The following is a 22,187-nucleotide window of genomic DNA, read 5'->3' on the forward strand; positions in this document are numbered from 1 at the left end:
TAACAATACCTCTACTGAAATAAATAGGAATAAATTGGGTTGTAGGTTTATTTTTAGCTTTATGAGACTCAAAGATTTAAAAGTACCAGTTATAATGCTTATTGAATCTCTCAGATTATCTGAATTATGATGTAAATATTCCAATACACTATTGATACAGAACTCAAATCTGCTAACCAATGGTGTAGTGATTGCCTAGCACAGAGCCTGCTCCTATGTCACACAGTGTAGTTTATAGCTTCATAGTTGTCCAAGATAAACTGTGGTGGGTCCACTTCTAGTCTGCACAAGAAGAATTATAGTACTTTTATAATGTTTTGTGTGTTCAGTTTCCATTTAGCAGGTCCATACGTTTTTGAAAAGAACCTGCAAAGAGCTCTTAGGAGTAAGAAGACTGACAGACTTTTCTGGAAAGCCTTAAAACCTAATTTGTATTTTTAAGTAGAAGCTTCTAAACTTGTAGGTATAGGATGTCTGTGTCTTGAGAATGTGAGTATTTTGTGGCTGTTACATAACATCTGATAGCTGCAAAATACAGAACAAGTAACTTTACAGCTATAGAAAAGAATGTCAAAAAATACGATCAGTTATTGCAGAAGTTTGATAATACAGCACTGAAATTTGTGACTCTTCTGTTTAGCATAGCTAAGTGGTTGAACTTGTGTGGTTTTGTATTTACACACTTATATTTACGTTATTCAATTCTTTACTTTTACTGTAACTGAACTTTTTATTTACTTCTACGTTTTAGTGTAAGTTTATTGCATGTACACACTCATATTCAAATTCTTGCTTCTTGTCTGACAAATATGTATTGAAGACTTGTCTAAGGAGAGTCCTGCTTAGTTTAGTTAGTAGTTACTAGGTAATTTCATTCAGTTACTTAGGATTCTTGAAATTAGAAAGAGGTGACGGGATTTTTTTTCTGAGAATATTCAGTTAAAGTTTTGCTTTTTTGCTGACTGTTTTCCTAACACTCTGATGTTTTTGAGGGGGGTGTCAGAGTTATATTGAGTTCTTCCTTTGGTTACTTGCTATGGACATAAAAGAGTTCAGGGAACTTGAGATCAAACTTCAGAAAAACACATCTTTTTTGACTGTATAGTGCACTGTAGCTGGGCTGCTAGTCTAACTTGGAATTGGCTTTTGTTAGATGTACTGATATTTTAATTAAGGTTGTTTTCAGGTTCTGTTTGACAGACTTGTGATGTTTATCCTGTTCATCTGTAACTGAAGAAAAATCCTCTTTAATAGATTCTGATATGTATAATATTCACTGTCTGACAGGGAAGTGATATTAAAGCAAAAAATGTATGACCGTATTATTTTTAAGTCTCTCTCGCCTTTCATTGTTCATTTGTGTATTTTTGAAGTAATGCAAAGTGATACTTCTAACTCAGCAATGTATTTTGTATTTGTCTTTTTGTAGTAATGTCTGAGTTGTGCAGATTTTAAAAAATACTTTTTAAGCCCTTTTTTATTTCACAAGATATTCTTTTTTTTATTGTTGTAGCAGTCTCACAAACAAAGGAAATTATTCAGCAAAATGTCTTTGTGGCTAATAATGGAACAAAAGTGCTCTTTAATATGCAAAAGAAAGAAGTTGCTAAAAGACACTGTCTTTGGCTGACAATGAAAAATGTCATTTTTGATAATTTTGAAACGATACAAAGGTACAAATATTTTTGTCAGATGATATTTTAAGTAGAAATATGTCCTTCTTTAATGTTCTGGTCAACTGTCGTTATCCATTTGCATTTATCTGAATGTTGGCAACTGCAATTAATTCAAATGAAAAAAAAATCGTGTTTATTAGTGAGTTTTATTTTACAAGGAGAAATATTATTTTATTCAAAGTCAACTGTGTCTGATATTCAAGTTATATTACAGCTTTTATGCTAGTTTACATTAAGTGCCTCTGATAAAGAAACAATTTTTCCTCTTTCTCTGCTGTTATCCGTTTCTTGTTCTTTGCCAAGAGAAAAGTGATACCACAGATAATAGCAAATTTCTTTAAATTATATAACTTCACATTCATGTAAGACATTATCTATATGTGTTGTTTCTACTTATTTAAGAGTTCACATATGGACAGTACATAGAGAAGTGCATTTAAGCTTTTTACAGTGATAGGAGTAAAACCTTTTCAATAAGAAGTATACACAGTTTTATAATATATGAAGACAACAGTAATTAATCTGTTTATATTGTGCACTAGTTACTTTTAAATAGACAAATATATATTCTTTTCCAGGCTAGGAGAAATTTTGTGTACTTTATCCCATGAATACCAAACTTGACAAATCTGAGAGATATTGTAAAAGTATGACTTTAATAAGGAAATGAAAATAGTAGTATTGGAATTAACAATGGAATATATACTAAATTTTTCACTCTATTGGAAAGCTAATCAGCATTTTTACATTTTGGACTAGAGAAAATTTAATATGAAATATTTTTCTTCAAGATTAGTGATGCTCATACAGGAACCAAAGTCGTGTTTCTGGTTCTCCTGTGTTTGGAGTCTTCTTGAAAGCAGCGATTACTGGGGTCACTTAACTCCCAGCTACTGCGGTACCTTTTCTTCCATAGCAAGTTTTGTCTATAAGAACTTTGCTGTATCCAAAACCATGGCGTTTTGTCACTTAAATTGTTCATATAATAATTTTTCCTGCACAGTACTTTGCTATGTATCCTAGTTAATGACTGTGCAGTTCAGAAATCTGGATCCTAAATTGCCCCACACTTTGTTGTTATTTGTCGTGGCTGCAAGGAGAAATGTGGTGTTAAAACTTTTTTGTTATATAGATTTTATTATTTTTCCCCCAGTAATGGAGAGCTACTTTGCAGTAGCTGTGACCTTTTAAATTGCAAGTCTCTAGACTCCCGCAGGTCTTTAATGCTTTTGCACTGGGAGGATTATTTGAGCATGCCATTAAAAATCTATAATCACTGCTGTTCTCTTACCCACTGTGTGGAAAATACAGTCATGTAATATGCTATGTAATTGCAACAGATTATTGGGATTTGGAGGTAATTAAGATGACTCTGTGATCTATGTCTGTTCCAAGTAGCAATGCAACACTTCCTCCACTGTTTCTTTTCCGAGATTTCTGTTGTGAGATACTTAATAGGAGATGAATTCCGTGTTAGAGAGAAAAGGCATTGAAGGACTGGTAAATCAGCAGGGATGGCAGGCTAAGAACTTCCTCAACCCCTAAGGATTTAGGAATTAAAAGATTTATGTCAAAAGTTTAAATCTCCAGCTCAGACTATGACTTCTGTTATTCCTAAGTTCATTCTTAGATCAATGATATTTTGGAGCCCAGGATCCTCTTTTTTTTATAGTTAAGTTTATCTCGAAAAGACAGTTTCAGCATGGTATTTTGAAAGAAAGGGAAAGGAATCCTGTAAATGACAGTCTGCAGAGATAGTACTAGAGTTGATAATTTTTGTGCAGTTGTGTATATGATAAGTTAACTTGCTGAATCAAGCCCTTTTTGACACAAACTGTAATTTTGGAAGTATATTGAATTATATTAGATGTAAATATTTAGTCAAGTAATTTAATTGTTTGTAATAAAATTAAAGAAATTTAATTTTAAAATTAAAATACATTCTAGACTTTCTTCCTGTGTGAAGGAAGTCTTGGAATCTAGAAGTTAAAATGTATTTTTTCTTATTAGTCCTTGTAATTAGATATTAAGAAAACAAGGGGAAAAAGAAGTTCTAATTTGCATCAGTAGTGGTGCAGTTTATCCTTCAGCAAGTGTCAAGTGACTTCAACCAAGTGGTGAAAAAAAGTTGCTGCCATTCCCAATAACTTTCTACTGGAATAAAAGTGACAGTGGAATTAGGCCAGTGTAGCTGTTGTGATACAATGATTCCAGTAATTTTTTTCATGTAAACAAGCACTTTTTTTTTTTCACTTTGTTAGGTGTATGACATTCTTTTATAAATTCACCTTTAAATGGCATCATCTATCACTTCAGATAATATAAGTTTTCTGTTTTCCTCAGTGTTACTTTGAAAGGTTTATATATAGTTTTTTAAGGGCATTGTTATTCCAAATAGAAAGTTAAATAAGCACTTTCATCCTGATTTCATTCTGTCAGTCTTTCAAAACTTATGAAAGGCTCACGTTACTAAAAATTCGTAATAATTTTTTTATTTAGGAAGTGCAATGCTCTTTTCAGTTCTACATTGAAATTCAATTGTCATTTCAGGTTTATACTCATTTAAAATTGCATGTCACTCGGTAATATACTGGATATAGCTATTTGAAGTGTTGAAATACAGGAGGCTCATCTTGCATATGCGTATAATTTGTACTAGAGAGCGTGTAATCTCTAAGTGCAAGATGTGGGAGAAAGAAACACATAGGAAGGAACATCATAAGTCTAGCAGTGTAATGTTCATTTAACATAACACACTGATAAATATAGACATTATTATTGGGCTGGGTTAAGAAGTCTTCTGCAGAAAAAATGCAAAATACAAATTTCAATTGAAAGGGACAGCATCTTTCTACAGAAAAGTTTGATTTTTTAAGCTACATTTAATGTTAAAACTGAAAAACATTAATAGATGAGATTTAATTGAATGTTTTGAGCTAAAACATTTTTCCTGATACTTGTTTTAAAAGAATAGATAAATTTGTAGAAATGAATTTCTTGGTTGCAATGCTTTTATGAGAGAAAGAAGATGGATATGAAATAAATAAGGAAGCACAGGAAACATGTTAAGAATTTTGTCTTTTGACACATTTAATAAAATGTTTAGAGGGGATTCTGAGTTCACTGTTATTGATTTTTAGCAGAAACATAATCTAGTCAATTTTTGTGGTGAAGTTGCTTCTGTTTTTCTAATAATAATGTCAGCTAGAGTTTAATGTCAGATAGAATTTATCTTGTTTTTAAAACAGTGCAGATAGTCAAGAGTTAATTTTTTTTAAAGTCTTCTAGTACAACTCCGGGTAAAATATTGTCCCTTGTATTTGTAGCATTTTGTCTTGGTGAACTAGGTTCTCTTCACTTGTGATTGCTTCTTCAATTACTCCAGCAAACAGAAAAATAACAATTCTGCTAAGTTATGGTGAAACTTTGTGTATTGAATTCACCTTATCAAAGAAAAACTGTTTAGAAGGAGCACAAAATCTTAGGTAGCCTTCAAGTTCAGATATTACTTTTAGAGAAAAGACTATTCTATGTTGTTAGTCATAAAAGGAAAACATAATTACATACAAATCGACCCATATGGAAGTACAGTTCTTATTCCTGTTGAGCAATCATTCATACTTAAGTATTTTACTTTTGAGCTGACTCTGAGATATGAAGAGTTTTATTTGTTTTTTTCCATTTTTGACATGTGTTGTCTGTGAGAAATAAATATATGCTGTTTGGAGATAAATAATTCAAACATGGAGAAAAGGCAATCAGGGCATGAATCTTATTTTTTGGTTCAGTAACCTTTTTGCTTTCTGAAAATATATTAATTTCTCATGCAAGTTGGAAAGTTGGTATGAAGTGATAAACAGCAGTGAATAGCACTTGGATGAAAATATTTGAACCAGACAGCACAGGTTATTTTCGTATAATGTCAAGGTGTAAAAGGTGTAAAAACTAGTAACAGTAAATAATTCTTCTTCAGAGCTGCATACAAAACAACAGTCCTGTTTATTTAAAAGGTTAAAATATCTTAGATCAAGTTGTCAAACCGAATAAAAGAGATTACAAAAGAAAATAAACTTACATATTTTTGTTTCAAACGTTTCTGTGCTAGGATCTTAGAAGTAATTGAGGTTCTTTGGATCATACTCCTAGTTGCTTAATTTGTGCACAGAAGAGATAGTATTACATTTGTAAATGAATAATTAAAACAGTATCACAAAGGTAACTATGAGTCTTTGTATGTTACTATCTAAGTGGGCAGTATGATGGGGAGTGTAAGAGCTCCAAGAACAATTGGCTGGATATTAAATGCAATTGACAGAGATATGGGTAATACATATTAAAAACATTAAATGATTTTTTGATATGTCTGAGGATTTTTCTTGGTTTGATGAAACGTATTCAAAGATACCGTTATTTTCGGAAGAGTTTGAGGCATCCTGGAGAGAAAGAGAAAATGTTTAATAATAGAGAAGTTATTATTCGAGGAAGAGATGTTCATTTGATATTTAAGATGAAGAAATGGTAAGTTTCTGTGTTCTAATAATTCTAATTCTAGTCATGATAACAATAAAAGTGAATTGAAATTATGTTGATGTAATACTTCTATAATGACTATAACTTTCAGTGGCATTTCCATAGCCAGCAATTCAAATAGTCTTAATAACTTTGTATGAAGATAGTTGTTCTTTTACTGTTTCTAAAACTGTATTATAATACTATGTTGTTTTTCTTAAGAATTGAGGAAGTTTGTTATGAAGTTTATAAAAGTAGTACATGTGAATTTGAAATATGACTATGACAGAGTATTGCCTCTTTACTGTTTTTTGATTGTAGAATAAACCACTGGGAACCTCTGAGAGTTTTTAAAGTGCTTTTCATGGTACAATTAATGCCCGAACCAAGCAGAATTTATGACAATGTATTTTGAATAAAAATAATTCTGGTGTTGAATGTGACAGAGACATATTTTATATGCAAAAAAGAACTTTTTTTGCTGTTGTTGTTGTCTACAAAGTATAACACTTGACACTTCAACTGTGAGAAACTAATTGAAGGATTAATGTAATGTATAAATCCTTTATTCATAGATGGGAATCTGTACACAGATTTTTTCTGTGGAAAATTGAAGTGCAATTTTATTTGAGATTTTTTTTCCTGACTTTATAATGGTAATACATTTAAAGAATTTTATCTTGTTAACATACTTAATCCAGGAATGTGCATTCTAAGATTCTTTACATGGATGCAAATTGATACAGAAATCTAATTTTTAAGTCCTATGTTCACACTGAATTGCATAAATAATTAATTAGTCTTGCTACAGCTAAAGTTTCATTCTTTTTGTAAGTTATTGGCCAATGTTTTGTTCTTAGTTGCAGAAAGATGTCATGAGATACTCTGTTTCCATAGAGAACTAGAGGGTTTGCATATGGTACCTTTTTCAGTTCAGTCTCCTGCTCAAACCACTATTGACACTGAATTCAGTCAATGATGCTTAGGACAGCCTGTTTCAATAATAAAACAGTTGTCCTCATAGATAAATTTCTGTGGTCCTATGATCTGTTTACTCTTCCTAATGCCTCTTCTTTTTCTGTCTCTTCTCTTTCCAACTTATTCTGTGCACTCTGTCCCGATGTTGCACCTTCCTCATAGCTCATACTTTCCATTTTCTCACTGAACATCATTAACTTGTGCCTAATGGCCACCTTCCACTTCACTCTCACTTCTCTTGGTCCCTGCATCCTGGTGAATTGCAGTTTCTTCTGCCAGTACCTCTGTGTTTGACAGGTGTTAGAACTGGAAGTTACTGAAGAATGAAGATTTTCTGGTCTTGGCCCAGTCTTCCATTTCATTTGGGTCACGATCAATAATTCAAAGAAAACTGGATGTTGTTCCAATAGCCTCAGACATTCTCAGTTATCCATATGCAATCTCAAGAGGAGGGGGAGCATGCTTTCTGCCAGCAGAACCTTGGGAGATTTCATCTGTTAAACTTTTGAGGTTAAAAATGAAAATATACAAGCTGAGGCTTTTGTCAGGTCTCAGAGTTTTCCTGTATTCAGGAAAATTCCATGAAAATGGTGAAAGAATACCTGACAAATTATAAACATACACCTGATATGTGCTAAATTTTACTTGCTTTTAATCAAGTAGCACTAGGGCTTTTAAAAAAAAAGTCAATCACCACTATAGGGGTAATTTTTTTCTTCAGCTCATTCTTGGTCACGACTTAACCGTTTGGGTTTTTTTGTAACTTAAAACTAAACAAACCCTATCAGTGTGAGGCAGAGTTGCCATAAACTTCAGCTGTCACAAGTGATTGGATCATGACCAACTCTAAGCAAACTTGTGAAGGGAATATGAGGTAGACTTATAAAAAAAGTTTTAACTTCCTTTCCTGTCTGGTCCAGAACAGAATTATGCTTTTATCACCTTGTTTCTTTGCTTGATGCCACAGGATTTCTCATCTTAAAGGACTGATGAGGATCGCTGTAGGAACTCTAAGGCTCTTTGTATTTATATTGTGTTATCTGAAATTGAAAATACCAGGTGCCTACTCCTCTCTGTCACACTGTTTGTTTTATTCTGACCCTGTTAAGCCCAAATTATGTTCTTGTATTTCTTGTTATTTCTTGGACTTAAGTGGGTTGGAAGGTGAAGGTCAGATATTGAAGGTTTCTAGTTATAACTGATTTGGCCTTCCTTACTTCAGGAGACAGTGTTCCCATCTTAAATCAGTTGAGAGAAGCTCATGTTTTTTCCTAGCTTTTCTGGTGTGATCTAATAAAACAAGAAAAAAAATTACTTGTTTGATATTGACTAAACAGAGGTCCTAGTCTAACAGAGCTTTCTATTTTGTCTTATTTTTTTTGCTTCTTTGGTTGCTATTTTGGTATTTCTGTAGTAAAGTCAGGATGGGTGATTCTCCTGTTTGATTTAAAATGGTAAAGATTCTAGGCAGAATATTATGCAATCTCTTCTGGTCAGAGGTAAAAAGAAGTAAAGAAAAAATAATTTCAACAGTTTCAGATAGATCTGGATGTTGAGATCAAAAGAGAAGTCTAAATCTGACCAATTCTTTTTAGATGGTGGAAGGTCCATTTCTTTTGATCTTTTTTCCCCTCAGTTTTTAAAACACACCTGTGTAATTAAGGACAGCAGCACAAATACAAATGTTTCCTGTCATCTGACAAAACAAACTGAGGGGGTTGTAGAACTGCATGTGTTTCCCAGTCAGCACTTTTACGTAGATGTATGAGCCTAGATGTGCAAAGGACATATGTAGTCTCAGAGAGCAATTTAATTTGGAAGGCTCCTGGTTAAGAAAGTTGCCGTTCAATTCCCAACTCAAAGGAGGGCTAGCATTAAAATTTGATTCTATAATTGATCTAAGCAATCAGTTCCAGCAATAAACCCATTTTATTCCGGATTTTTTCACCCTTATCTCCAACTGGAATTTTCCTTGTTGCTGCTTCAGATTGTTGACTCTTGTCCTTTTTTATCCCTGAGCATACAGAGTTTGTTGTCAACTTTCCTTTAATAGTACACCTTTTTACATAGTGAAAAATGTTGCCACACAGCATGGTACTCCTAAAATGAAGTGCTAAGATTTTGACAAATGGAATTCATGAATCTGATGAATTTTCTTAAGTCAGAAAAAATAGAAAAAATACAACCCCCAAGTGAGGAATTTATGGTTGTGAGTCTAGCAAAAAGAACAGGAAGAAAGGGATATGTGAAATTCTAAATGAATACAGCTGTGTTCAGTCAAAAATGCACTGACATGTGTTGAGGCCACAAAAACCACCCTTTAAGTGTCAAGGTACTTGTTAACTCGAGGTCTTACTCTCCCTCCTTACAATGCAGATTTGAGAGTTAACAGATATAAGAAACTATAATGTTTATTAATCGATCTGTACTCTACTAATAAACCATTTAGCAGATTTACTAATCAACGTACCACTATGAATCACTTAGAGTTCTATAATGCTTTATAACATTCTTAATTTTATGCAATTATTGAATTCAAGGACTTTTTTCTTACAAATTGCAGCAAAATATTATTGAATTATCATTCTATTACCTTTCAATTTAACTTTCTACACTGCTTAGTAACAAATTTGCAATTCTGTCATCCCTAAACTTATCGCATCAAGTGTTGGATGTAGACTCAGTGGAGAGTTCAGTGGGTTCCTCAGGAGGCTTCCCTCTGACATAGTGGCAGCCTTCGTTAATGAAGCAGGTCAGCTTCATTATAGTCTGTGGACATCTGCACTCTTTTTGTTAAAAGATCAACCTTCTTTTGTTCTTCAACTGCTTTTATAACTTGTTCTTACATTTCTAGGCCCTCTTTTTTGCTGCCTTTTTGTATCATAGAATGGTTTCGTTTGGAAGGGACTTTAAAGTCATCTAATTCCAACCTCACCACCATGGACAGGGACACCTTTCACAAGACAGGGTTGCTTAAAGCCCCATCCAACTCCCCTTGAGTTATCTGTTTAATGGCAATTATGTATGCTTATTTTAAAAAATTTCTAAGACATTTTAGCCTACTTCAGCTTTTTTTTTCCCGTCTACCTGGTTTTAAGTATGCTTTATCTTTACTCCATCTAGCTTTTTTTGGTTTATATGCAAGTAGCACTCCGGGACAAGGAACATCATAACATCATGTGCTTTTTCTCATCCATTCATACTATGTATCAGGGAGCAGCAAGGGCCATCTGGTCCCTAAGGGAAGAAAATCCAGGAGCTGAGCATAACAAGAATGGCAGAGGCAATGACCTCACCAGAAAGGGCTCAGTCCTTCCTCAGCAGCAGTCAGAGTCAGCCTTGAGCCAAACCTCCATCCTCTTTTGGGAAGAAGGAATACTCCCTCCAGTGCTCTCGCACAGATGTTCCATCAAAAAATCATCAGCCTTGTTATCTGCTGATTTTCTGCAGAGACCCTGTCTTTCTATGGGGTCCAGTACTCCAGAACCTCAAAACGACAGTCCTCCCTTAGATTAAAACTAGATACTTTTCTGTTCTTTGAAGAGCTGGTTAAACGTTAACTCAAATTTAAATGGTGTTTTTTTAGTTGTACTTAAGTTGGAACTTGAGTTGGAACTTGAGTAATACTTATTAATGATCAATTCTGGTAAATGTTATAACTTCTGCAGGTTAAGGTTTTACAAAGCTTCTTAAAATGTATTTTGTTCTGTTTCTTCTAGTGTCTCCTGAAGCAATTGGATTTCTGTCTGCTGTCGGGGTGTTCATTATTCTTATGTTGCTACTTTTCCTATATATTAATAAGAAGATGTGTTTTGAAAATGTTAGTGGTTTCCCAGACCTTGATTCAGGATACACCACGAGAAAGAATTCACAAGATAAACTTTGTAAGTATCTGAAATACAGTGTACTAAATTTAATGCTAAGAACTCAAATGTTTAAAAGGGTTTATAGATATACACAAATTATCATCTGACTGAAGTGATTAAAACATACAATGCTGAATTTTCCCATGACTGTTCAGTATATGGAGAGGAAGAAACCTTTGTATTCACAAGCCACAGAAACCAATAGCTATATAACAAAAAAGTAGAGGTTTTCACTCAGCCTATTAAAATCTTTCACTGACTGGAGAAGATCTTACATTCACTCACCTGGAAAATAATTTTTAAGTAGTAAAATGTTAGAAGCTAAAGACATGTTATCTCTGACTAACAAATTATTTCTATACTTTTAAAAATAAAACAAAGTTCCTAAGGGCAGTGTCAAATTAAAAAAAATAGACCTCAAAAAAGATACTGAGGGTTGATAAAATAACCCCTTTCTACTTTTGGGCTGTGTGAATTGAATGCCTTTTTCTACCTTTTGACTTTATACAAATTTAACTAGTTGATGTTCCTGTTGAAATAAAGTTCTTATCTGGTGATTAGGTCTTCAACAATAGCAAGTGAACTTTCTTGTAATGTTGAGATGGTGCTGGTGTCTTTTCTGTCAGACAATATCAGCATTTTGGGTGGTCTGCCTCTTCCAGTCTATGTACTCCAAAGAGTCGACATTAGACCTGGGACCCTAGAGTCTGGTAGTCTGTTCCAGAGGCTGTGCTTTAGGACCTGGTTTAGTGTTAGGTTAGACACTAGGTTAAGATCAAGGTCTAGGTCTGGATCAGATCTGAGGTCGGTGAGTCTAGAACATCTAGCTCACTAAATTGTGGATTCTAATAGGTATTTCGACCTGCTGGTTCTGAGCAGGAGCAGGCTTGGTTTCTCCTGTTTCAGCTCAGCTGTTGGTTTCTAGAGCAGATGATGGACCAAGACCAGATTCCAGCTCAGTTCTAGATCGGGAGTTCTGGATCGGTTCCAGAGCAGTAACGGAACAGTTCTAGATCTATTCTAGAACAGTTCTAGATCCATCCTAGAACAGTTCTAGATCAGCTCTGGATAGGTTCTAGATCACTTCGAGAACAGTTCTATTCTAGAACAGTTCTAGTAATGGATGGTCTAATGGTGTTCTAGAACATGCTCTATTCTGGAGCGGGGAGATTACAGAACGGTTCTAGAGCAGTTCAAAAAAAAAACCCAGACCTGGAACAGTTCTAGAGCCGTTCTAGATACGTTCCACCATATCGGTTTCTGGAGCGGTTCTAGAGTGCCTGTTCTAGACATGTTCTAGACATGTTCTAGACATGTTCTAGACATGTTCTAGACATGTTCTAGACCTGTTCGATTCTGGAGCGGGGAGTCATCCCCTGAAGATTTTTGGGCTCTTTTGAATTGATCCTGTCATCACATAAAGCACATCTGGAGACTGGACATGTTGGCAATGTCCATCATATAAGCATGTATGCTATGAAATGAATAAACAACCAAAGATGTGAAATTTATGGAATGGTTTGGGGTTGTTTTTTTTTAAATCTGATCGACTAATACTCATGCTGACTTATATCTGAAAAATAAGAAGATAACTGTATTAATCTTATTCATGAGTATAACAGGATCTAAGAGAAATTCAGTAGAAAAATTCTTTAGTGATGCTAATGTGAAGTGGAAGATGATAAAACTTTTTGACTTTTTGATGATAAAACTTTTTGAGAGGTTGAGAGGTTGAGAATGCAAATGCTCATAAATATGCTACGTCTTCAATTAGAACTGGAAAGCTATTAAGTATGCAAATTATTTTTTGAAAAATATATGGGATAAAATTTCCTTCTCACCTGTTTGTTTCAGGTGTTCAGACCTTCACTGATACCATGTTATCTCCATATACCTTCTATTCCTATTACATCCAAGCCAGCAATGTTCATGGTTTTACAAGAAGCACCTCGGTGACATACAGAACAAAATCGGGGACACCTGTAGGAAGCTTGCATTTAAATCCTAACGCTAGCTTGAGAGGAGTAGATAGGCACCAGAGAACAGAATGGGAAGTTTGGAGGGTTTTCTTCCCTTCTACCTCTTCAAAAAGTACAGCAAAACTTTTTTTTCATGTTCAAAAATACCTTATGTAAAAAACAAGTATTTTGTGGTGAAATAGTCTCCGTGATGTATGTTTTTGTTCAACTATTATATTAAAAGCTTGTTTTAGTATGACACTGATGAAAGGACATAATTTAAATGTCTCATAACTTCTTCTTTGCAGGTTAGAATAACCCCCCCATATTTCCACCTCACAAAGTTGTCTTATTTTTGAAAATAATGAATTGTGTTTTGACTAGTTGATGCTGCAGTTGATGAAAGACTGGGGTTTGCTGGTTGATTGCAGCTTCATTTCAAGATATTTACTTAGCTGTTTTCTTATTATTTTCAATGCGTATTGAATGGAAAGAGCAAAGACACAACTTCCCCTGGTAAATATGTTGAGTTTGAGATAGCAAGAGCAAATAGCTCTGAAATTGAACTTGGAGAAATGAAGCTAATTTGTTTGTGAAATGGAGACTCTTTCAGTCTTAGAAGTCGTTTCTGAGTAGGGTGGACAAATGGCGTTTTTCAAAAACCTCCACCAAAATCTGAGCCTTCCCTCTGTGTCTTCTCTGGTTGACACACTGAGCAGTGCTGTGGATGATCTGACAAGTGTTGTTGAAGAGGTTGGCTACAGTGTAGCTGATTCAGTAACAGAACGAGTAACAAACATGATAAATGGCCTTCGTGCAGAAGATGAAATCTCCAAAACACAGAGTGATAAACCTGTGGAAGGGAGAGAGGAACAGTCGGCATCATTAATTCATTCTCAGGAAATAAACACAAAAGCAAAGAGAGGTATTGCAGAACATAAAGAGACTCATTATTCTAAAGTGATAGATCTTGTAAAAAAGGACACAAGTCAAGATGGAGTATCTGTCCATGTCATAGACAAAAATCAGAGCCAGTTAAAAGGCACAGATAGTAATAATCCTATAAGTGATAGAGAAGTACCTCAGGATTTGAAGACTATAGGAGATCCTTTTGAACGGAAAGCAGTAGGAGGAAATGACTGTTATGTAAATAAGTTCTTAAAGGATAGTAACCTGAAAAGTAATAAATTTACAATGGAGCAATCTGTCGAGGAACAAGATAATTGCCTAAGTGCAGTATCAGATAATTCTAAGAATCACTTCCATAGAAGAATCAAACCTGGAGCTGATCTTAAAGATTCTGAAGAAGTGCACAGTTTCAGTGTTCCCCAAGACTTAGAAACAAAACTTGTTGAAGTACAGAGGCAAAAATTATCAGACTCCAGCTTGATGAAGATGCACAATGACCGTCCCAATTGTATTAATGAAATCAAAGAAAAGAAATCTGAAGCATTTTTTGACAGAAAAGGAAAATCTGTATCAAAGGATGAAGACAGTGTGTCAGCTACAATTGCAAAAGTGGATAAAAAGAAAAACTCAAAGAATTCAGAAAGAGAGCTATGTAATAAGAAGACAGCAGGAAAAGGTGAGGAGTGCGTCAGCAAACTGCATTCTTCAACCTTTCCTGAAACTTATGATACTTTCTACTTTTTTCACTTAATTTACACATTTAATAATAATTTTCCTGTGGATGAAAGTAGGTCTGTTTTGTCAGTGCTTCAAAATATGTTGATATTTCTTGGTTGTTAGTTACTTTTAAAAGTATTGCTTAAAGGAAATTATTAATAAATGCCTTTCCTATGTTCTAACTTTTCTTTTTCTATATGCAGTTTTCTTACCTTCTCTGCAGTGCCTTGTGTGGTTTCTGTTGAAAACTTTGAAATAACTTTTAACTTCCAGTATCAATTATCCTGTGAAAGTGTTTTTTATTTTGTATGTTCTAGAAGCATTGCATAAAAATGTCATAAGACAATAATGACAAAACTTAACTTATGTTACATTTACATTATATTAAGTCTTAAGAATTTATTTCTGGGATATTTAAGGCACAAAACTCAATGAGAAGTGGCAATTAAGTGATTTTCAGTATAGAAAGAACTGAACAAGGCTTACAAAGAGTCCTACGAAGAAGACGTATATATTGTTGATATGAATGCTGTGTGGCAGTCTTCAACATCCGATCTTAAACAACATGATAGTGGAATTGCAGTAATAGTTCCCGAGTAAGAAGTAAAAGTTTTGAGTTTTCACACAATCATGTTGTAGGCTGTACAGTGAACTTTTAGAAAGCAATAGAGGCTTGCCTGGAGATAACATTTCTGTAGAGAAATGATTGATTTCATGGTAGATCTGTTTTTCTTTCTGTGTGTTTGTTTTGCCATCTTTGAAAATTTTGGTTATTCGTTTTGTCAGTTTTTAGGTTTTAGTTTGTAATTTGTTTTGGCTTTTGGTTTCCTGGTTTTTTGGTTTTTTTTAATTTGATTTAGGATGCGGTTTCAATGTTTTTTGATAAACTATAATCTTATCTGTTATTTCTTCATGTAGTACAATATTTATAAAGTGTACTCTGTATAAAATATAGCATTTTAGATCCCATAATAACCAAATGAATAGCTTTGAATAGGTTCATAATGACATATGACCTTTATTAGCCAAATAAAGGAAAGATTTATTAAGAACATGAGTTTTCTTAGGCAAGTTCCCAACTAAGATCTAAAAATCAAAAGAAAAATGTCAAGGAGAGACAAAACCCTGAGGATTTTTTTAATGTCTGAGAATCTAATTGTATTGCTAATTTAAAAAATGTTTGCATGGATAGCTTATGTTTTAACTTTAATAACGTTTCGAAGTGCTCTGAAGAGGTCTTGTTCATAGCTTATAATAATAATGTACATCCTCATTCTTTTTCTTGTATGATACTGGAGAAAATATATCTGATATCAGTTAGAACTTCTGGATATTTACAAATGTCAGTGTCTTACTAGAGGCATAACTTTCAGCACTTCTTTCAAACATGTTCCTACCGTATTTTATACTATTCCATTCTTTGTGCAAACTGATCAATGAACCTAATTTCATATTTGTGACATGTTTCTTGTACTGATAAATGATGCATCTAAATACTGGTATCTGACATTGTATTTTAGTCCTAACATGCACTGCTTTAATTATAGTTGGGAAAATCTGTAGAAGCCTCCTAGATGACAAGTTTCAAACTGTTGAGGAAGGCAATATGAGATAAAAAATTTTGGTTTATGTACCAATAAAGGAGACATCTTTTTCTGGGCAGCTTCTGCAGTGAATCTACTAGCCAGAATATATCCTGCTTGATGTCATATTTTCTGTAAGGGATCAGTGAAATTGAACTTGCTTTATAGCCATCCATACAGTGGGAAGAACCATATCTGTTAGACTTGAATTAAAATTGATAGCCTAAAGTTGAAAGATCCAGTTGCTCATTAGCAGTTTTTCAAGGCACCAGTTTTCCTATAAATACCAAGTTAAGATTACGTACACATTGCATGTAGAGCTGGTAGCACCATCTGCAGTTAAGGTTTCCTGACATTTTCCATTTCAAGACCTTAGTTTCAGTTTCTTAAAACAGTGTGCCAAATTTTATATAGTTGGGATGAAATTTGGCATGCTTTCTGTCTACAGTTCTTTTTTTTCCTTTTCTTTTCTTTTTTTTTTCCCTTTCTTTTTCTTTTTCCTTTATTTTTTTTCCTTAAGGTATAATTTTAAAACTTTAGCTGTTTCCAGGAATAGAGTGTGGAAGAAACATGCTGATTATCTGTGCAGAAAATAAGTAGATACTTTGGTACCTTTGTATATTGCACTATGTACTTGAAATGTAGGAGAGCACTTTTCCCATGTCAGAGATGCCCAACTTCTATGGAAAAACATTTTAAGTTTGACCAAATTGGAAATTCTTGGAAACTTTCTTTCAGAAGGGCATATTAAACTCTTCTTATAATTTGCTTAAGTTTATTGACCATCTTATTTGCACTCACATGCTTCATTGCAGGGGTTGAAGAATAGAGCAAGTCTTACCCTGGTTTTGATGCTTAGGGTTACTGAAAGACACTGGACGTTTGAACAGGAGAATTGAGAACAAACGTGGCTTGTGAAGACAGACACTTGTTAAACAAATGTGACATGATGCAAAATGTAAATGGATTTGAAATAGGATGGGTGACAGCTATGGAGAGACCTGGTAGCATTGTATGAAGATGGAGATAATAAGGTTATGTGAGTAGTTGATTAGGTGTAAGTAAAGGGAATTTGGGACTGAATAGACAAAAATAGTGGAGGAAATACCTGTAGGAGACTAAAAGTGGATGCTTGGACCAGGAACCTCAAGTATGGGACCAAGAGACAAGAGCTTAGGATAACATTCTACTTGTACGAAAGATGTCTTTTGCAAAGTTATGTACCTAAACTTGCAGCATGGACTTTTCTGTATGAGTACCAGGGAGACAGAGACCTCTATGGGAAGGGAGACCTCTATACTCATCTACTCTACAGGCTTACCTAAAAGCGGGAAGGAAGAATCTCTGTGGTAGAAAAAAGCAAACAGGAATAAAAGGACTGTAGATGGCTAGCGTTGATAGAGTTGCCCAAAATTCAGCCATTTAAAATTAAAGTAAGCTGAATCCCTCCTTAATTAGAATACTCAAGGCAGAGGAGTGAGACTGGCTGGACATGAAGATGGAGACTAATGGAAGTGGAAATGCAGAACTAGAGCTAAGGACAGCAAGTGGGAGAAGGGCATAAGAGCAGGGAGGGGAGAAGTGATTGAACATGGCTGGACAGCACATTAGACAATATTCCCTTTTCGAAAGAGGAGCTGAAAATACATCATTATGGGCATCTTGGAGCTCTGCTGGTAGTGGAAATCCATTGACAAATCATATACCATAAGCTTTCTCACAGAGTAGTGGTAATGCTGACCTTTAATGAGCTTACATGAACTTTTTTAATGCCTGTTTGAGTTTTGATCTACAGAACCTCTGCATGGCAGGTTAAATTTGGACAGAATCCATTTGAGATTTGGAAGAGGGAGGAGGAACGTGTCCTTTCACAGAAATAAAAGTGCAGCTGAATCTTTGACATGTGTGAGGAAGTCAAATTGGCCACAGGAGTGGGCATTATAGAAGAACTGGTATAAAAGAATTAACTAGATAGATTCTTATGTGCAATTTTTGCTGTTGACAGATGTCTACAGTGAGAATCTGCATTAATTTTAGTTATTGAGCAAGGGGCTGTTTATTGTAAGTAAAACTGTGCATGCAAACATCTTTTGCTAACATTTCCCCATTTGTTACTCTGAGTTTAAGCACTACAGATATAAATATCCTGAGAGGATTTTGTTGTAGGCTTCTCTTTGTAAATCAGTTTCATTTCTGTGTTACATTGTATACTCACAGCAAAAATCAGCTGGCAATGGAGGATCAAGAGCTGCCTTTTTGCTTTGTTAGATACCCAAGCATAATATTGCAGCAATGTTGTATTTACGTAAATTACTGTAAGCATTTTCTTACTTAATGAAAGGTTTCAAGTACTTCAGCATGTGCTGCCTTATATAAATGGATCTATTTTCTGTTGAACAAGTTTTAGGATGGTTCTTGGAGGGCTTAATAATCTTTCAGTTTTTCTAGAAAATAAAAATAGCTCTCACCAATTACAAAATCACAATACTTATAATTACAAGAAGATTATATTTTAAATATTATTTTTTAAAAATATTGATAATATGGAAATTTTAATTGAAATGGCTTAAATATCTTCAGTGATAACCTGTTACGGTTATTGTCTTGTATTCTGTTTTGAGCTGTAGTCGATTTGCTTTATTTTATTCAAACAGACAACTCTTATATGAGTAAAGACCAGCATGGTTCATCATCTGAGAGTGAAGATGAAGCACTGGGTAAATATCATGAGGCCTTGTCTAGAACCCAGAGTTCCAGGCTGCCAGTGGTGGATGGCAGACAGCAAAAAAACTATATATGGGAAACCAGACAAAAATATAGTCCCCTGTCTGCAGAATATGATGGATACAGTAGTGAAGCCTCAATAGATGAAGGTAAGAGTAATTTAAAAGCATTCTTTTTATTCCAAATTTCAGAATTATGTTCTGGATAAATAAATCCTGGACGGGGACTGCTTGAGTTTCAAATTGCCAATGTCTGTGAGAAATATCCAGATATCTTTTTTATTTGTGCATGCTCAAAAAAAAATTCTTACAGAAATGCTGCAAGTTATATCTTGTTATATTAAGTTCCACACGATTTTATCATTAGTTATTTTATTTTAGTGGGAATTTAAACTGTTTTGATTTAGGAAGGAAATACGGCAACTCTTGGTGATTTCTGTGGTGTTATAAGTACAAAGAAGACCTATTGTTCCTCCACCAATAAGCTGATACGACACCAAAGTAAATTAAATTGGTTATTGGTTACAGTGCATCTGGTCATTGCACTGTAGGTTACTGGAATGTTCTGTATCTTTTCTTCTTTTGAAACCACAGGAAGAAATTATTACAAAGATTAGATTAATATAATTTTTCCATGTATGCAATAGATGTTTTCTTCTGTGGTATATCTTTCTTGATTTTAACTTTTGATGACAACCAGACATAGAGACTGAAAATTCTACTGTCAACATTTTGTCAATATACTTTTTGTCCTTGCAAATAGCTATATGGGAGAACTGTGTCTATAGCCATTTTCTAGCATGAAAAGTGAGCTTTAAGTTGCATAAAAGCCAGTTTCCAATGTAGATGCTGTGTTATAGTAAGATGTTATTTGATCTCCCTTTAATATGTTAAAATGCAAAGATTTTTATTTATATTTTCTAATAAAAAGTGGACACATGTAATTAAAAGATATCTGTCCAAAAATGTGCTATACAGTCCAGAAGTGTTTGAAAAAAAATAGTTTTTCTACTATGTGATGTAAAAAAGTCTGATTGCCACTGCCATTTGAAATCAGTGCATGTTTGTTTCTGATTCCAATTTAAGACACAAAGGACATGAAAGCCATAGTGGAAGTAAATTGCAGAGTAAGTGGATTCCATTCAGAGGATTCCATCAGGAATTTTGATTCTTTCCTTTGCTGTTGTAGGAAGACTGATTTCCAGCAAATAGGGAAGGAGATGCAGAGGGTGAGGTTAGGTGGTAAGAACCGACGTTTAGATACTGTGATAAAGAAAGACAACAAGGAGACTGGGATAGTGAAAGGATCATGTTTAGATTTTATATCTACTGGAATCTATCAACAGCATTGGTGGGGGGAGTGTGAAAGATACTATTTTTTTATGGCTCACGCCTCTGTTGGGAAATAATGGTGGTGTGTATTAACAGGAGATGGAAAACTCAGTTGTATTTATTAGCAAATAATAGCAGATACAAATGATACAAGAAAGTTATTTTAAGATATACAGAATAATGTACTTGTCACTCTTCATAGTATTGAGGCAGGTTGTTGGAGCAGTCATAGAATAAGCCACATTCGAAGGAGTATGTAACATTCCTCTTTTTATATCACAATGGTGCCAATTTTTTCATCCTACTTAGTTTGTCTTTGCAGTGAAAAGTTTTCAGTTGTTCTGAGTTTTATACTTCAGCCCTGTAAGTCTTAAGCTCCAAAGGTATTGTGCTAGCCTGTAGCTCTTTTGTTTTGTTTTCAATATAATTTTTTTCCTTTTCATCCTCTCAGATTATCAGAAGTGATAGTCAATTACTTTTATCCTCTTTTGGGGAATGAGAACTCCAGTCTGGTAATCTCTGTCGTAGTTAGAATCTGTTGACAAGTTGTTGGCAAGATCTGTTGCATCAGGAAAATTACAATTGTTTCCCTCATCCTCGTTTTGTCTGTTTTTCTTCTATTGCTAAAGGTATCTGTCACCAGCTGCTATCCCTTCTTAGCAGTCTTTCCATTAAGGAAACTGACTGGATGTAAACCTCTTTTATATATATGCACATACATATTCACCCTAAAATTAGTATGCAAATTGAATTTATTATAATGAAAGAACATTCAGGATTTGGGGGGAAAAAAAACTGTCAAAACATTCTAACTTAGAAAATTGTATATATTTAACTATATATTTCTGCTTGCAAAAATCTTTAATGCTCTCAGTATTTTGCTTTTGGTAATGCTTGTGAGAGCATTATCTTCCTGTATTTTGCAAGGAATGGACAATCAGCAATGTTATTTATTTGATAACCTGCAATCATTCTACAGTTTTCTGCAAAATGCTTGCAAATTTAAGTGTGGTCATTTAAGTAGTCTCATTTTTGTAATCCATTAATCTAAAAAAAATTATATTCAATAGTATTTAAGAGTTTTATGGTATTGAACGTAGCAACAGATTAACAACCTACTATTTCTCAATTTTCAGTGACCTGGAGGTGGCACACTAGAATGACTAGTTTTAGTACTTTTAGTATTCTTCCCAAATTATTTCAAACATAAAAGAAGGAATCTTTGCACAATGATAAAAATATGTTAGAATAGAGGAAAAGATGGAGTATGCCTCATCATGTTATGATCCTTACAGAAGGAAAGCTGCCCAACCTAGAAATTCAATGAAAAGATAAGGCAGAGCCTCTTGAAAAAAGCCTGCAGTGAAAAATAAATGAGACTAGCTATCAGTACCAAACAGTTCATCAGTGTCAGAGAAACAGTCCACTGAGGAGATGAGGTTAAAAATTTCTGATTCCAAGTGGAGAGCATCAATATTCTAGATACTTCAGTGCAATTTTTTAAAATTCAAAGCTTTATTGTTCCTTAAACTTGCAAAATAATTCTGTAGAAGACAATGCCATAGAATCCTGATTTTTTTTCATTAAATGCTTGGGGTTTAGGACTGTTTAGTTATGTCTATAAGAAGTGTAAAGGAAAATGGTGGAACTATTTCTTGATTCTTTGTAGTGAAAGGGGAGCAAGCAGTATGTTAAGATGTACTTTATTTAATATGCGAAACATTTGTCAATGTATTTGACTTCATGTTCTTCTGTTTCCTCATATGTACTTTATAATTTATACTTCTGGGACTTATTTCAGCTGTACTTCCAACTTAAGGCACCAGTCAGTCCATATGTTGAGCAGGGCTTGATAGTGTTCCAGTGAAGGGACGAGAGGACAGAATTCATTTTTGGCTCATCTTTGTTTCCCCCCTGCTTGTTGCTAGTAAATCAG

The 22,187-nt window shown here is 34.2% G+C and overlaps 1 protein-coding gene across 2 annotated transcripts in view; it reads left to right on the forward strand.

Annotated features, from left to right (window-relative positions):
* Nucleotides 1-22,187, forward strand: part of SYT14 (synaptotagmin 14) — an 83,276-nt gene that overhangs the window by 15,422 nt on the left and 45,667 nt on the right. Inside the window, exons 3-4 of one of the 2 annotated variants that reach the window (XM_061990137.1) lie at nucleotides 10,883-11,047; nucleotides 18,851-19,069. In XM_061990137.1, coding sequence (XP_061846121.1) covers nucleotides 10,883-11,047; nucleotides 18,851-19,069 — 384 coding nt within the window. Of the gene's footprint in view, nucleotides 1-10,882; nucleotides 11,048-13,632; nucleotides 14,573-18,850; nucleotides 19,070-22,187 lie in introns of those variants that run through there. The other variant, XM_061990136.1, reaches the window with a different exon arrangement.

The sequence above is a fragment of the Colius striatus genome, chromosome 2 (assembly GCF_028858725.1).
Source record: "Colius striatus isolate bColStr4 chromosome 2, bColStr4.1.hap1, whole genome shotgun sequence".
NCBI lineage: Eukaryota > Metazoa > Chordata > Aves > Coliiformes > Coliidae > Colius > Colius striatus.